This window comes from Rhea pennata, chromosome 17 (genome assembly GCF_028389875.1).
Source record: "Rhea pennata isolate bPtePen1 chromosome 17, bPtePen1.pri, whole genome shotgun sequence".
NCBI classification, from domain to species: domain Eukaryota; kingdom Metazoa; phylum Chordata; class Aves; order Rheiformes; family Rheidae; genus Rhea; species Rhea pennata.
In genome coordinates, this window is record NC_084679.1 from 9,879,240 (window position 1) to 9,895,051 (window position 15,812).

A 15,812-nucleotide genomic window follows, 5' to 3' on the forward strand; every position below is an offset into this window, starting at 1 on the left:
ACTTTTCTCAATTAGCTTTTTTGCCAAGAGTTTAAATTTAAAGTACATTTCTGAAGCCTAAGCCACGAGATATTCAACATTTCTCACCGAATGTTTTTGAAATGTTTTATTTTCCTACTCCAGTTTTAAGCTGAATCTCTGTTAATATCTTTAATAATATTTGTAGTTAGTAGTAATATCCTTTATTTAAACAGACTGGCATGCGTAGTTGAAAAAATTAGAAAACCTTTCAGGTGCACAATGCTTTTTTCAGGTCTGAAAAAGAAGCAGCAGATTTTAAAGCTAAATACAAGTTCGGGCCTGAAGAGTTCGTATACTCAGAAGCTCAACTATTTCCAACTATACCACTTGGTCTAATAAAAGATACTGTCTCTGCCTGCAAACCGCCTCCTGCCTATATCCTTAGATCATCATATTTATACTACTTAAATTAAGCAGACATACCATGCCTTTTTAATATGCCATTTATATTCATCTATAGGAAATCTGTCTGTTTTCTGGCCTTCCCATTTGAAACTCAGCTTTTACTTAAAAAAAAAAGAAAGTTCAAATAGCTACCTTTTGGGGGAACTATCTTGAGTTGTATGATAATCTAAGAAAGCAGTCTGGTTTTGTGCTACTTGTATTTGACAAAAATGTTGGGTGTTTTTTCTTTTTAGTGAGATTGTAAGCGTAGCCTGTGAGAAACGAACATTGTCAGTATTTTCGGCTTGTGGTCGTCGCCTTCTTCCCCCTATAGTATTAAATACACCCATCTCTACCCTACATTGCACGGGTTCCTACGTCATGGCTCTCACCACTGCAGCTACGCTCTCTGTCTGGTAAGCACCGAATTAGGCTGCAGCAGCTGCCTGGGCTGATTGCTGTAGGTTATCTTGTTCAGTGGCTGCGCTCATGCATTGCTGTTGAAACTGTGGCTTAAACCAAGTCAGGTCTGAGCACAAGTCCCTTTTGGGTGTAATATGCACTCCTGTGAAAAGTGTTAATTGTGCAGGAATTGAATCCTGTTTCCTCTCAGTTCTAGGATGGCACACAGCGTTGAATTTGATGCTAGAAAGAAGACAGGTGGTCAGCTAGAAGTTATTGGTTTAAACAGCTGCCCTAGGTTAGGCTTATCATGCATGTGGAATGATTTGGAGGGGGGTGTGTGGAAAAGAAAACTACGGATATTTCCAACTTCCATTGTATTTTAGCCAATAATTATTGAAGAAGTATTCCAGTCTTTTTCACAATACCAAGATAAAAATCGAAGTGCTTCAGCAAACTGTTTAGTTACCTTGTTACAGGGACAGAGGCCTTTACCAAAAGGGTGAGGTGAAGTGCAAGTACTTGTTTTCGGTTGTATATTTTAATCCAATGTTTAATGTAAGCAAGAGTCCTTAAGAGAACTGTTGGGATGGTCAGTGTTTGCTTATCTGTAATGAGGTTCCCTGATAGAAAGGGCTGTTTGTAAACTGAATATCTTTTCCTTTTGTCTGTTTTCAGGGATGTTCACAAGCAGACAGCCATAGTTAGAGATGAGTCTTTGCAAACAATATTGTCAGGTAATAAAAAGGATTATTTACTTGTCAATCTTCAAGCACAGCTATACTATTTAGTGCGTTTTAAGAATATGCAAAAATTTTACAAAACCTGAAAAGCCTAAACAAATAACTTTCCTTCTTTGTTAATGTATATCAAATGGAAGTCATTGGCAACATTGAACTTAGTGTATAAATAATTGAGATGAAAACATCAGCCAGTAACAGATTTCTACATGATTCTATTGCTTACAATATTTCAGCTTACTTTTGAATGTGAAGATGCACTGTCGTGAAGAACACAAGACAAATACTTCATGTAATCCTACTACTATTAGAACAGTTTCTCTGTACTTTGCCCATGTATTATCTTAATGATGAGCAACTTAACTTCTGGTTATCTCAGACCCTTCAATGTCTGTCATTGCCAGTGTCTGGGCAAAGGAATGATCAAAAAATCTGTGTCTCGGAGCACACTGGCTTCTGTTTTAGCTTTAATCCATACAGTATTAGTCAAAGTCTGGTAAACTTCCGGTGATGTCTTCACTGGAAGTTATATGGGATAATTAATTAGTCCCGTACTCAGAATGTGCACAAACCCTGGGAGGGGATATGCTGAGAAATGAGAGATTCTAGCTATCCCACTTGTACTATGTCTTTCCTAGAGAGCCTATCTTAAGTGTGCTGGTTTTTAGAATTTTGGCTTAATGAGAAAAAGAAGCTAAAGGTTTTCAAGTTACAGAAGACAGGGCAGGATTGCTGAAGATTTTTCTCTAGATATGGAAAATGTTTTGATTTAAGCCAATGTCTTGTATAAACTGTAATGTCAAGATTAATAATGTAATATGCAGCAGAATGATATTGATATTACTGCACTGAGCCTACTGTTCAACGTTAGCGTTATCTGATGCCTTGGCTTTCCTGTTGGTGTTTGAGAATAACACTTACTCAACCTTTTTCTATTAGTTGCTACGAGTAGTAATTAATGGTGGATAGCACTTAATACCATTATGAATGTTATGCAAAACTCCAAAAGAAATGTTTTGGTTTGATTTGATTTCTAGGAAGTGATGCAACAGTGTCGCAGATCTTGCTGACTCAGCATGGTATACCTGTAATGAGCATGTCTGATGGAAAGGCATATTGTTTTAATCCTTCTCTTTCTACGTGGTAAGTTGTACATTATTTCCTGCTTTTACAAATAGCTGAATTGACATGTGTGTTCTAATTTACTGTTTCACTCCATACTCTGAAAGCTAGTCTGATCAGAATCACACTCTAAGCTTTACTTTTGCCTTAGTTCATTAGTGGGTGTCTAGGCTTTAGAATTCTTTATATTGTTACAATTTGTTATGTTTAAAATAAGTTTTAAAAACTAGAAGGTTGAACTACAATTTTGTTTATCATTTTTTACTATACCATATATACTATTTCATGTTATTTATACCCGCCTACGTATGTGTACTTCTGTTGATGCACATCACTTGTATGTGTCAAGCAGTTGACAATAATTGAAAACCGTCTAGCCTTACAACTCACTCCTTTTACACTAAAAAAAAGAACAGTTCTGGGGAAAAATAGTCAAAATAGCTTTCACAGTTTTGTTGGAGGTTTAAACACATTTAAAAGATTTTGCCTGGTTTCCTAGGAAGATCAGACTTACGTGCTCCAACCCTGAGCGTGTATGTGTCTGACTGTCAGTGTTCATCATTCTTTGATCTTTTTTGGTTCTAATGACCACTTTTGGTCACATTTGAAGAGGGCCAAATGCCTCCAAGACGTACAAGCTTAATGAAGATAGCAAGTCAGGTAGGGGAAAAGGGAAGAAATCATTTGACCTGAGAAAATTCACATGGAAAACTTCACAGTCAATAGAGAGTAAAGGACAGGCTCAGCTATAATTCTGAATTTGTAACACAGCTTTGGGATTATATAAAAGAGCAGTTCTTTAGTCATCAACACAGATTTAAACATGATAAAGCAGTGAAAATTATTTTAAGTATTTGTACTATTTTACCTCTGATCTATTTGGAACTCTAAACTTAGCATTCATTTGAGCCACTGATTCCCCTGGCATCTCAAACCAGAGAAAATGATACCCCTGATTAGGTGTGGAAATGTCAGCTCTAACTGTCAAGCGCCCTCAATATGAAGGAGAAGTTGTAGTGTATGGGAAAGGTGGTCAAAATGTATGATCTATGATGATTTGTCTGGTGGGTGGAAGGACCTGACCTGAGGTAAAATTAAGTTCATAATGAGAAAGTCATTACGTGTGTTCCCTCCAGTCTTCATTTTGGAGCATAATTGTGGCAGATGGAAATCCACTTCCTACATGTTATTTTACATGTGCTTTTCAAAATTAATGCTGAATTGTATTGTGTCATTAATCCTGTCAGTTTTGGGATGAGAGAGATGTTTCTGTGAAAGCATAAGCAGAATTTGGATGTTGAATCAGAATAATTTTTGTCTGTGGAATTCTTAAGTGCCTCTGTGAGATACGTATATATGTGTGCATGTGTGTATATTTTTATTTATTTATATAGTGTGTGTGTGTGTGTATGTATATTTGTGAGTTTTGTTGGATTTTTTTCAGTGATCTCAGTGAGTCAGGCTCTGAGGCAGAACAGAGCAGGACCACTCAACATCACTGCTTATTCTCTTCAAACTTGTTTTTTTTTTTTTTTAATTTGCTTTTTTTACAGGAATCTTGTTTCTGACAAGCAGGACTCCTTAGCGCAATGCGCAGACTTCAGGAATAGTTTACCATCCCAAGAAGCCATGCTGTGTTCTGGGCCCTTAGCTGTAATACAGGGACGAACATCAAAGTATGCATTTAATTGTTTTGTTTTGTTTGATTCTTTTTATCTATTTATGTTCCTGAAGCAATGAGTTAATTTAGGAGTTAACCTAGGAGGAGTATAAATAGGAAAGGCAAAGATAGTCATCTTAATTTCCTGTAAACATTTAGGAGGACTTTGTCCCTGAAAAGCTTGTAATTTTTTTAAAAGAGAAATCAGATGAAAGGAGAAGAGAAAGAATAGGAGGTAGAAAACCTTCCACTGGCCTTGACACCTGTAAGCAGTCTAGCAGAGGAAGAAGGCACTTCTGATTTCTTCCCCATGTGATACAAGGGATCTGCTGCGAAGTGCTGCCTTTGTCATTGAAGATTTAAACCCCAAAAGCACTAGGTTCCTTTGAAAGACGAGTGTAGAGTATTTTCTGTATTACTAGAATACATATTTCATAAATTAACCTCTGAGTTTATGGCTGCTATGTTAATTTTCTTTTGGTTTTGCAGTTCAGGAAGGCAAGCTGCAAGATTGTTCTCCATGCCTCATTTAGTACAACAAGAAACAACGCTTGCATACCTGGAGAATCAGATAGCAGCAGCACTTATGTTACAGTCCAGTCATGAATATCGCCACTGGCTCCTTATCTATGCACGGTACCTAGTTAATGAAGGTGAGACCTGGCATGCTCTGTTACTTCTTTGCAGCTCTGATGGATTTTTAAGAAACCCTCCACTCATGTGATGTATATTTATGATTGTACTTAATCTTCTCTAGTTTAGCACTTCCCTTCTGGACACAGTGGTTGATTAAAAACAAAACAGCTGAAGTGCATTTGCTGCCTATAATGCTCAGTGCTTTAGAATCTCATACTGACACACTGACTATGAACTGGTAACACTTTGGGGAAACAGTGCCACCTATAGACGTCAATACCAGGAACTGCATTGTAAAGGAGGCCAGTGATCTGTCTGTTGAGCAATATTATAGCCAGATATATTATCTGGCAGCAACTACTGGCATGTTTGGGGAAGCAGCAATACCTTGTAAAATATGTCGTGTCCTCAGCCAAGTGGTGATCACTGCATGTTGTGAAATGGAAGAGTTGCTAGGGTTAGAGTTTATATCAGCGCATGGGCAAGCTTGCTTGTGTTACATACCTTTTTAAAAATAATATGCACATGTGTGTATGTGTGTGTATATGTATATATAAACATTTTAAATTTTCAGCAGCATGGAGTGGTGAGTTCCATAGGTTAAATTTCGTGAGCAAAGAAGCACAGAAATAAAGTTGCTTTGTATCTATTTTATTTCTGAATATAGTTTTTCTCTATGCTATTATTAAGGTTAATCAACTAGCCTTCTTCATGCTTCTTGGATGCAAAAGCACTCCATTGTACCTTTGCTTGTCTGTCTTCCAAATTTAGTAGTTCCCACTAATTCTGCCTTATTCCTCACCATGCATAATCATTTTACCTAAAGGGAAGCCACCTAACACCATGCTGGCAGAATTAAAATTCAGATAATTAATTATTGCCTTTTGATCACAACTTTATTAAATAAGAGCCAGGTGAATTGCATGTGGTTCTCTCTGTCCTCACACATTGAAATTAAAATGTTCATCTTAGGCCTTATGTGAACAAAGTTATACTTTAATTAAAAATCTTTGCTAGCTGAAATCTTCCCCAATTTGTACGCAGGATTCATCTTACAAGGTGATGACACCTTCACATTTCATGTATGTGCTGGATATCCTCTTTTCCCCTGCAGTGGTTTTCATCCTCTAGCTAACTCCTCTGATATCATTTTTGCATTAGTTCTTCAGTAGCAAATTCTGTCAGTTGCATAAAACATTTCTGCTGTTTAAAAGTATGGGTGTGTGTATACACTGTATACACTTGGGGGCAGGGGGAGGGCGAACAAAATGGAGGTTGGGATGGCTGTTGTAACAAACTAGACTACCTACTACAATATTTTTCCCTGTTGTAGAACAACATCAGTAGCTGTTTTTGTTTTTGAGAACTTCAGGTAAAGAAAACTTTGGAAATTTGAAATGAATCCTTTACCAATCATCTTATCTTTACAAAAATTTCCTGTTAGTTAAAGGAGAATATCTTTTTCAGGAATCATGCTTTCTGGCTTTATTTTATTCTAGATGCTTGTAACTCTTTTCTGAAGGGTTTTAGTTAGATTGTATAGTGGTTATATATAGTTAAATGTTTATGAATGGGATTATTTCTGATCATATTCAGGATTTGAATATCGTTTGCGAGAATTATGCAAGGATTTACTGGGTCCAGTCCATTACTCAGCTGGAAGCCAATGGGAATCAACAGTAATGGTAAGTTTTGACAAAGAATGAGGGAGAGTTCCTCGTATCAATCGTGGAAAATGGGTAGTCCATATAAATTAAAATATGATTGAGGCTTTGTAGCAAGAAAGCAAATGACTTTTGCTAACCCTGGAACGCCTTTGTTCTCTGCTTCTATCTCATAAGAAGGCTTCCTCCTCATGGAACTTGTATTTGTATCAAGTAAAACAGTAGACAAATACTGCGTTTCATGGTCACCGTTCTGATGCTGTTTTGAATATCAAGCAGATGGAGTAGAGTTGCACATTCAAGTCTCCACATTCCTCAGACGCCAACTCTGCAATAGGAGTGTGCCAGCAGAGTGTCTCCCCTTCTCAGCAGCACATCTGGAGTCTGTAACTGCATGGAGGATGCACCAGCTTCATGAATATATAAATGCAAAAGCAGATTTTATTTTGGGAGTTATGTAAATGGTATAAAAGCATGAAATACACAGCTCTCTCCAGGCAGAAAAAAGACAGACATGATTCATAAATAGTCCTATAGAAAATATTCACGATATTGAATACATTGAGCGTGCTTTTGTGTTTTTATGCAGGGTTTACGAAAGAGAGAACTATTGAAAGAACTTCTTCCTGTTATTGGACAGAACCTCCGCTTCCAGAGGCTTTTCACAGAATATCAAGAGCAGCTAGACATCTTGAGAGACAAGTAGCATGTCTCTAGATTTTCCCTGAGGAGCCTGGTCCGAGAGAAACTGCTGAACAGTGTTAAACAGAGTTAGAGGAGAGAACCTGGTCAGAATGGGACACTCCTGAAGAGAGCAATACTCTAAGGGTCCCAGATACTTCACGAGTGACCTACTTTAGTTTCTAAAGAAGCTCACATGTGGATTCATGAATATGAGCAGAAGAGCTAGACCATTTCTAAGTGAAACTTAACCATCAAAGCTGTGGCCTCTGTTTCTATGGAAAGTTGTGGATATGTACTTCAGGGGGTCCTTTTGGATCTGGATCTCATTTTAATATCAAAACTAGCTGAGAACTATTTGTAAGGTTTCTTGGATGTCCTGTGAAAAGCACAGTACTTCAGAGTACACTGAACAGCATATTTAACCCTGTTTAGGGTTTTTTTTTTTTTTTTTTTGCCTGAGGATTTATTGAGGCTCAACACTATATTAAATTAGATGAATGAGCCACATAAAAAGAAATTTCATAAATATTAAGGTATTATGCAGCCAATAGACTCTTACCTGTGAATATAATAATAATAAGAGGCTGTTCTAACACATGGACTATTTTTGTACTAGAATTTGCTAACTTGTAATATGGAATTTTATTTGGCCAGTAATCAGGCTATCTCTACAGAGTCATCTTGTAGGAAATTTAACTCTAATTACAAAAGCTATGTTTCAAAATAATTCTACCAAATTAACATGTCACCATCTGGTTTTTAATTTTTAAATGTTTGTAAAAGGCATTTGGGGGGAGGGGGAGGGATATAAGGGGGTGGCTCTTTTTTGTAAGTACAAAAATAAATGAAAGCTGCATTGGTTTAAAAAAAAAATCGTGTGTTATTTCAAAGGGTGCAGGAATCTCCAGAAATGCCAACATAGGCTGAATCATTTTAACATGTCTGAGGTGGTTTTGACTTAAGAATTAGAGTATTGAAATGACTAACTGCATGTCATTATCAAACTGTCACATAGGTGCATTTTGTCTCCTAAGCTCCTAGCAAAAGCAAGCAAAATCCTTCGCTCTCGTTAGGAATGCCAGGCAGCTGTGACAAGAACGTGCTGCCTTGGACTTTGGCTGGCGGGGACTGACCCTCTTCAGGCAGGCAGCTCTGCTGTTTACATGACTGGATGTTAGCAGGAAGGATGTTTTCTTTAACAGCAACACAACCTTCCAAAGGTGGAGATCCTGTATCGACTGGTCAAGGTCTTCCGCTACCTTGCAAAGCCCCAAACCCGTGAAAGGCCCTGACAGCCAGAGGATTACTTTTACTGTAGCAATCTCATGTGCATGCTGACTGAACTGTCTTAAAAAGCAATAAAAACAATGGGCTTCACAGCTATTCTTCAGTACAACATCAGTCCAAGTCTTCGGCTGTCACTGGGAAATGTCCTGGGAGCACAGTTAGGTTTTTTTCCATGTATGTGATACAAGCAATCCCACCCTCGTTGGAGACTCTGACAGCAGCGACTGTGGCCTCGTGCCCGCATCTGCTGCAGCCCCTCTCCTTCCACGGCGAGGAGGCGACGCCGGAGGCAGAGCCTGCTCGGCTCGCCCCGCTGCGAGAGCCTCCCCGCGGTGGAGGAGGAGGAGGACGAGGAGGTCCCCGTGGTGGAGGATGAGGAGGAGGAGGAGGTCCCCGTGGAGGAGGACGAAGATGAGGAGGAGGAGGTCCCCGTGGTGGCTGGGGAGAGACACTCACAGCCCTTCACCTCCCCCGAACCTAACAGCGCTGTGCCAAGCGTTACTGCCGTGAATGACTCGCTAGTTTATCTCAGCTCACGGGAACAGACCTCACATTCATCGTTCCAGGCGAGGAGCACGCTAAAAGGATTAAAACACCAGACAGACGCCGTACCGGGGGGCCTGGGCGCCGCTACAAACCTTGGGGCAGGCGGGGCCGCCCCCTGTGTCCGCCCGGCCCCGGAACGCCGCCCGCCGCCCCCTGTGTCCGCCCGGCCCCGGAACGCCGCCCGCGTCCCCGCCCGGCCCCGGAACGCCGCCCGCCGCCCCCTGTGTCCGCCCGGCCCCGGAACGCCGCCCGCGTCCCCGCCCGGCCCCGGAACGCCGCCCGCCGCCCCCTGTGTCCGCCCGGACCCGGAACGCCGCCGCACGCGGAGCGGGAGGCGCCGCCGCGCCGCGGTTGGGGGCTCGGGGAGGCGGCGGCGGCGGCGCTCGGGCCGCGTCCCGGCGGCGCGGAGGGGCCCGGCGGCGCTCGGGCCGCGTCCCGGCGGCGCGGAGGGGCCCGGCGGCGCTCGGGCCGTCTGAGCCGCCGCCATGGGGAAGAGGCAGCACCAGAAGGACAAGATGTGAGCGGGCGGCGCGGCCGTTGGGCCGGGGGGGGGGGGGGGAGGGACACGCGCGGGCCGGCGCCGGCGCCTGCGAGCTCCCGGCGGGGCGGAGGCGGCGGGGGCCGCGCGGGGGCCGGCGCGGGGCCGGTGGGGGCTGCGCGGGGGCTGCGCGGGGCCGGCGGGGGGCAGTGCGGGCCGGCGCGGGGCCGGTGGGGGGCCGGCGCGGGGCCGGCGCGGGGGCTGCGCGGGGCCGGCGGGGGGCGGCGCGGGGGCTGCGCGGGGCGCGGCGCGAGTGACGCGCTGTCTCGGCAGGTACATCACGTGCGCGGAGTACACGCAGTTCTACGGCGGGAAGAAGGCCGGTGAGTGGCGCCCGGCTCCGCCTCGGCCCCGCGGCGCTGCCCTCGCTCCTGCCGCCCTCGCTCCTGCCGCCCTCGCTCCTGCCGCCCTCGCTCCTGCCGCCCCGGCCTCGCCCAGCCCTCGGCTCCGGGCCGCCGGCAGCCGCTCTCAGCGCTGCTGCGCGTGTCCCTCCTCGCTGGAAAACCCCGCGGCCTGGGTGCCGTCCCTCTCCCTTGCGGCCTGCCGACGTCCTGCTCCTCTTGCTGACTCTTCCTTGGTTTTCATTCTGTCCGTTCTCGTGTCTAAAGTCTCCTTCTGTTCCCTTTGTTGGAGCGCTTCGGGGTTTGGTCTCCATGGCCCCTCCCTTGCTTCCCCCGTGCAGGCACCCCGAGGCTCTCGAGGACGAGCGGGCTGGTTCCGCACCGGGTGGCCACTGAAGTGACCTCTTCGAGCGGAGCGTTCTCCTGTTGCTGCTCTGGGGTCTGAGCTCGTTCTGAGCTGGCTTTGACCTGCTGGACTTCAGAGCCCTAAAGCGGGGACACGGATCTCAGGCTTTCTCAGCTGTTCTGTGTGAAAACTGTAGGAGTATTTTTGTTACCTAGAATACTATATACTTATTAAAATCCTGTGTATTCTTTTTCATAAACAGACCTCCCACGAACTAATTTTAGACGTTTATCGTTCGATCACTGCAGGTAAGAGAACAAAATCATGTTAACACTATTCAGTGATAGAGGTATTCATCGGTCTGTTGACCTTGAACTATTACTGAAGTTACATGTTCTACTGAGGTAGCTATTTCCATTGACTTGTGTCTGCTATGAAATTCATGTGACGAGAAATATTCCACTGAATCTGTGCCTGTACTTTCCATGATTAGTGTCTGCTGAGATTGAACCTGATAGCTAAAAGAGAACAGAATACACAAGTGATAAAATATTTCAGTTAATATGCATGTTCCAATCTTACGATCCCTATAATTGGGACTTGAATCTCTGCTTTTGGTCAGAACATTCTTAATCAATCATTCATCTTTCTGCAGCAGGGGTTAGACTGAAGGAGTATACATGTTAATAATTTATGCTTAGAATTTACTTACAGTGCTAGAGTGAAAAGAGTGAACTTAGTAAAGGTGTTTTTAAAATCCTCTTGTGAATCAAATATTTCAAGAAGTTACTGACCCCATCAACAAATTACTGTTGCTTGGCAAAAAGCTGGATGGATTATGGAAGCACCCCTAAGAAGGGATGCTGATGTGACAGCTGATTACTCCCTTACCTGCTTCAGTGCAAAGGCAGTGTGTGCTTGAGCTGTCTTTTGTGCTGCTGGGAGCTGGCATAGCAACAGAAGCAGGCTTGGGAATAATACAGCATCCATTCCAGTGGCGGTATGGTTTTGAGCGCTGGCAGCTACAAGCTATTGGACTACATTTGTTCCTTTAAATAATTTTTTTTTAATCTTATTTTTGTGGAATCAGATAACAGGTGTTGGTAACTACTCAGTATTTTCATTGGTGTAGACTTTGCTTTAATGTGCCAATAAATCAGCAACATGTTATTTGCTTTTGTCATCATGATTTCCAGATGATCTTGCTAAAACAGTATGTACTTTTTTTCCCTAGTTTGTCTCTGCAGCCTTTTGAGTACCCAGTTTGCACACCAGATGGGACAGTCTTTGACATACTGTAAGTTACTGTCTGTACTTTGCTTTATTTTTGTGTCACTGAATTGACTTGCTTACAGCTGTGCCTCAGTTTTCTGTGTGATCATCATTTGGTCTTGGCAAGTTGGCAAAAGCAGTTTGCCCGTCAAAGCAAACAGAGGTTTTTGGTGGCACTTTTCTCTTACTAGTTTATCCCTTTTCATTTCAGGAGCATTGTTCCTTGGATAAAGAAATATGGAACCAATCCAATCACAGGAGAAGTGAGTAATTATGGTTGTATTCCGTGATGTGTTGGCTTTGGTTATGTTCAATTTCCTATTTAATGTGTGGGAGAAACAGAAGTGCTTTTGAAAACAAAAAGAAGTCGAATGAAAGTGTTATTTTGAAATACGATACTTATGAGAGTAAGTTTGCTGAAATTAGACTACAGATTTATTAAGAATCTCCTTTTTTTAGCTAAAAAAATAAAAAGGAACTATTTAGTTTTGAGACCTGACATCTGCTCGCTGCCATCCTGCTTATTATCTTTGTAGCAGAAAATAGTGGGCCTCTGACTGTGTGTGGGGAGGTGCCAGAGGAAAGAGGAGAGTGTTACATTTTCTTTTCTTTTTTTTTTGTTTGTTGTGTTTCTGTGTGGTAGAGGAAGCGAGCAGTTAATTTATATAAAATTCCCAGAATATCTTGCTTGTACTACAGGTGTGCTGTGTCATAAGTTACTCTCTTGAAGGTTAATTCATACAGAGAGTTTGTTAAATCATGTGAACAATTTATTTAATTAAGTAAGCAGCCACAAGCAAAACAGCGCTGGGCAGCCGGGGAGTCTCAGCTCCGCCAACGGCGCGCGCCTCCTTCACATACAGTCCCCTTTTTATAATCTGCGTTGTAATCTCCTGGTGTGTTTTGCGCATGTGTGAGTTGCTGGGGGGGGTCGTCTGAAGCTCTCTGGTGGTCGTGGAGAGGAAGGCTGTGGTCGTCTTCTGTCTCTTTATTTTGGTTTGTCTCCTTGTGAGTGATCACAGGGGTTTGCTTATCTGTTGTGTTGACTCCCTTTTGGGATGCTGTTCTGTGAGAAAATTACAGGCGCCTGCTTATCTTTTCTTTATCCTTTTACCTTCAAAACCTCTGAGCAGCTTGTTGCTTACTTCAGCTCTTCATAGTCCTGCAAGATAGCTAGGGCCCCGACACTGGTTCCACAAGGGGTCATATAAGCTTTTGTGCTTACCATAATTTATTTGTCTGACACCATGTCTCAACCCTGATTGTTGTAAAACCTCCTCCTCCCCCTTCATCGGCTTATTCCTCCTTCTAAACAATGAACAAATAGTTACAATTTATTACATGCTGTAATTAAAGTCTGTATAGAGGAATATGCTGACTTCCCTGTTACTGCTAGTGCTCACAAAGCTTAATTGGTGAGTGATAGATGGGTGGATTTTGGAAAAAGCTCAGTGCTGCTGCCTCATACAAGCAGAACTCTGTTCTATATGGAGCAAGATGCTGGCCAGTTCACCTCTACATCTGTGATAAAACTTGCCGTGATGCTTCCTACCCAAATGGATATTTGGCTCTATGGAGATTAGGGAGATAGCTCGTTTTGCACCTCAGAGTAGCATTGATCTGCGCTAGTTTTATTTTGGCAATATATTTCAGAAAAATTCTGTCCTATCTCTTATAATAGTTCATTATAAGACTAGGATTTCACACTGTAATCAATGCTTTAGGTTTTATATTCCTTTATTCTGCATAAGTGATAGCTTACTATTAAGGGATTATTTTGTATAATAATGTGAAGCTACAGAACACCAGATAAAGAAGAAATACGGGAGAGGTTTCCCTGTTGGTGTTACATTTTTGCTGGTGTGTTTAAAGTGAATGAACTCTTTATTAGGGCATAGAGAAAAAAAGAATTAATAGAAATTGTTGTGTGAAGTACTGAAACTTGTTTTTTCCTCAAGTAAATGCAGTTACTTTCCTGAACATTAGGTGGCAGCTAGTGCACAGAGTTTTGGCTGGTTTGCGGATTGTTTTGTGGTAACAGATTACCTTTGAGACATCTTGTGTTTTGATTAAAGATTTTCCCAGCAGACAGATATAAGGAGAAGCTAAATACAGATGCAGCATTCCAACTCTAGATGTGTGCAGTCTGTCTGAGACTGGATATCTCTAGAGTTGTAGCAGACTGCGGCTGTGGTTGCTTGTGATCATCAGAGGCCTGCCTTTGTACACGAGGAGGTCAATATGCGTTGCTCAGAAGGAAAGGAATTACAGCTATTTCATTTGTCTTTGCCACCCACATAATGCCTTACTGCTCTATGTGTTGATTGGGAGTTTTGGAGTGTTGCCAAGTTGCTTGTTTTCACTCAGATCAACTTCATTGCACCTGTTCTCATTTCATATTGTGAACCGTGATGTGGTTTAAAAGTACTTCTGTAAATGCTAAGCAAGATGTGTAATGTGGCTAGTGGTATTGTGGAGTGCAGAGTGGAAATTTGATGTATGACGTTTGGTCTGTGGACTTCTAACAGAGTTGTTCCGTTACATCTGGTTAATTTGTACACTCCCTCTTGCACTGCCTGTGCTCTGCTGGGAGCACCATTCCTCCCCAGCAGCAGTGTTTTAACACAGGCTCCTTGTCCCTGAGCAACAGTGCTCTGTTATTATTTCTACTGATGGAAACTATGCTTTATGGAACAAGTGAGATTGTGCAGGATTTACCTGCTGAGCCATAAATGCTCAAATGAAGTCCAGCTTTGAGATCTGCTGGCATAGTAAACCTGTGTTTCCACAGCTGAGCTGCAGTCACTCCCACCTCTCCTTCACCAGTTTCTCCCCCACCTTCTATGTATCGCCCTGTTTAGGGAGCCCTTTCTCCTTCCTGTTTATTCCGAGGTTTACTCATGCTGTACCACTCCGTCCTCCAGAGGACGAAGGTGTTCCACACAACATGCAAGAGAAAGGAGGTGTTTGCACTTCGTAGCAGTGCACAGCACCGCTGTACCGAGTCTCGTGGAACTATAGTTTGAAGAATGGGGTTGAAAGAGATGTTGTAACTCAGTTGTCGTTCCCCAGAGAGCCAGCTCTGTTTTTATGAGGGGGAGGATGGTGCTGGGCAGGATGGGGAGGGGTGTGCTGGGACAAGGCAGGGTAGATGATAGAGGAAATCAGTCAGCTGAGTTTATGCAGCTCTAAACTTTACTGACCCCCAGGCTTAGTGCTTATCACCCTCTATTTAACTTATCACTGCGCATGCACCTTCTGTTACTTGTACCACTTGCTCACTGCTGAAGCCAGAAAAAAAATCTGTGATGAGTTGGTGGCTTAGAGAACTGCAAGTCTCCAGGTTTGTTTAAAAGGAATTGGACCAGATAAGCTACGCCACTGTTTTGCAAGACAGCTGAGGAAATTACTTTGTTCAAACTGATGATTCCTCACAGTGGTGAGGCTCTAGAGCATTTTTCTCCTTTTTGTCCTGAAGTTAAAAATGATAATGAAGTCTTCTGTGGCTTGTACTTGTGTTGTTATGGTTTGCTACAGGCTAAACATTTGAGATAAATCAATAGGCTACTTGGGAAAGGTATTGTTAATGACACACTCATGGTACTCACTAATTCTGTCTAGCTGTCTTGTTTCTGAAGTGGCCCCCGCAGTGAAGATTTTGAGAGCCTTGCAATCATTAATGTATTTATCTTTGCAGTGCTCCCAGGAGGTAGAATTGTGCTAGTCTTTTATTAATTTCATGTTCGTGGAACTGATCTAGAAGTAGGCAAAGTTACTGCTCTGATTCTTCCGAACCCTAAACCATTGCACTAGCCTTCCTTTTAAAGGAATTTTGCAATGCTGAGATTGCAGTTATTCTTTGATATGTTTAAAACACTTTTTTTTTTTCTTTCCTTCCCTACAATTTCTCATGGTTTATTTCCTCTTGCTTTTCTGAATGTCCTCTTGAGGTGCAGTGTGGACACCAATATCCTTTTTAGGAGAAACAAATTACTGTTGACCTTTGTCTAGAGTTTCCCATGAGCTGTTCAAGAAAGTAACCTTAGATTCTTTTTTTTTTCTTTTTAATAATGCAGAGCAGTAAAAAAAAAAAAAAAAAAAAAAAAAACACTTCCGTTACTGCACTGATAATTTTGGAAGAAACAGTGCATCTCTTGCAGCTGAACCAC

General features: G+C 42.5%; 2 protein-coding genes across 3 annotated transcripts in view; both read left to right on the forward strand.

Moving 5' to 3' along the window:
• LOC134148144 (protein HIRA) overlaps positions 1 to 8,129 on the forward strand; it is a 38,380-nt gene extending 30,251 nt beyond the window's left edge. For both annotated transcript variants that reach the window (XM_062589966.1, XM_062589967.1), the window contains exons 19-25: positions 660 to 821; positions 1,486 to 1,544; positions 2,585 to 2,690; positions 4,223 to 4,345; positions 4,819 to 4,982; positions 6,562 to 6,650; positions 7,219 to 8,129. In XM_062589966.1, coding sequence (XP_062445950.1) covers positions 660 to 821; positions 1,486 to 1,544; positions 2,585 to 2,690; positions 4,223 to 4,345; positions 4,819 to 4,982; positions 6,562 to 6,650; positions 7,219 to 7,335 — 820 coding nt within the window. In that variant the 3' untranslated portion in view covers positions 7,336 to 8,129. The remainder of the gene's footprint in view (positions 1 to 659; positions 822 to 1,485; positions 1,545 to 2,584; positions 2,691 to 4,222; positions 4,346 to 4,818; positions 4,983 to 6,561; positions 6,651 to 7,218) is intronic.
• Positions 8,130 to 9,575: 1,446 nt separating this feature from the next.
• Positions 9,576 to 15,812, forward strand: part of PPIL2 (peptidylprolyl isomerase like 2) — a 76,231-nt gene continuing 69,994 nt past the window's right edge. Inside the window, exons 1-5 of the mRNA XM_062590263.1 lie at positions 9,576 to 9,663; positions 9,958 to 10,007; positions 10,634 to 10,679; positions 11,606 to 11,668; positions 11,855 to 11,906. Of these exons, the coding sequence (XP_062446247.1) occupies positions 9,632 to 9,663; positions 9,958 to 10,007; positions 10,634 to 10,679; positions 11,606 to 11,668; positions 11,855 to 11,906 (243 nt within the window). The 5' untranslated portion in view covers positions 9,576 to 9,631. The remainder of the gene's footprint in view (positions 9,664 to 9,957; positions 10,008 to 10,633; positions 10,680 to 11,605; positions 11,669 to 11,854; positions 11,907 to 15,812) is intronic.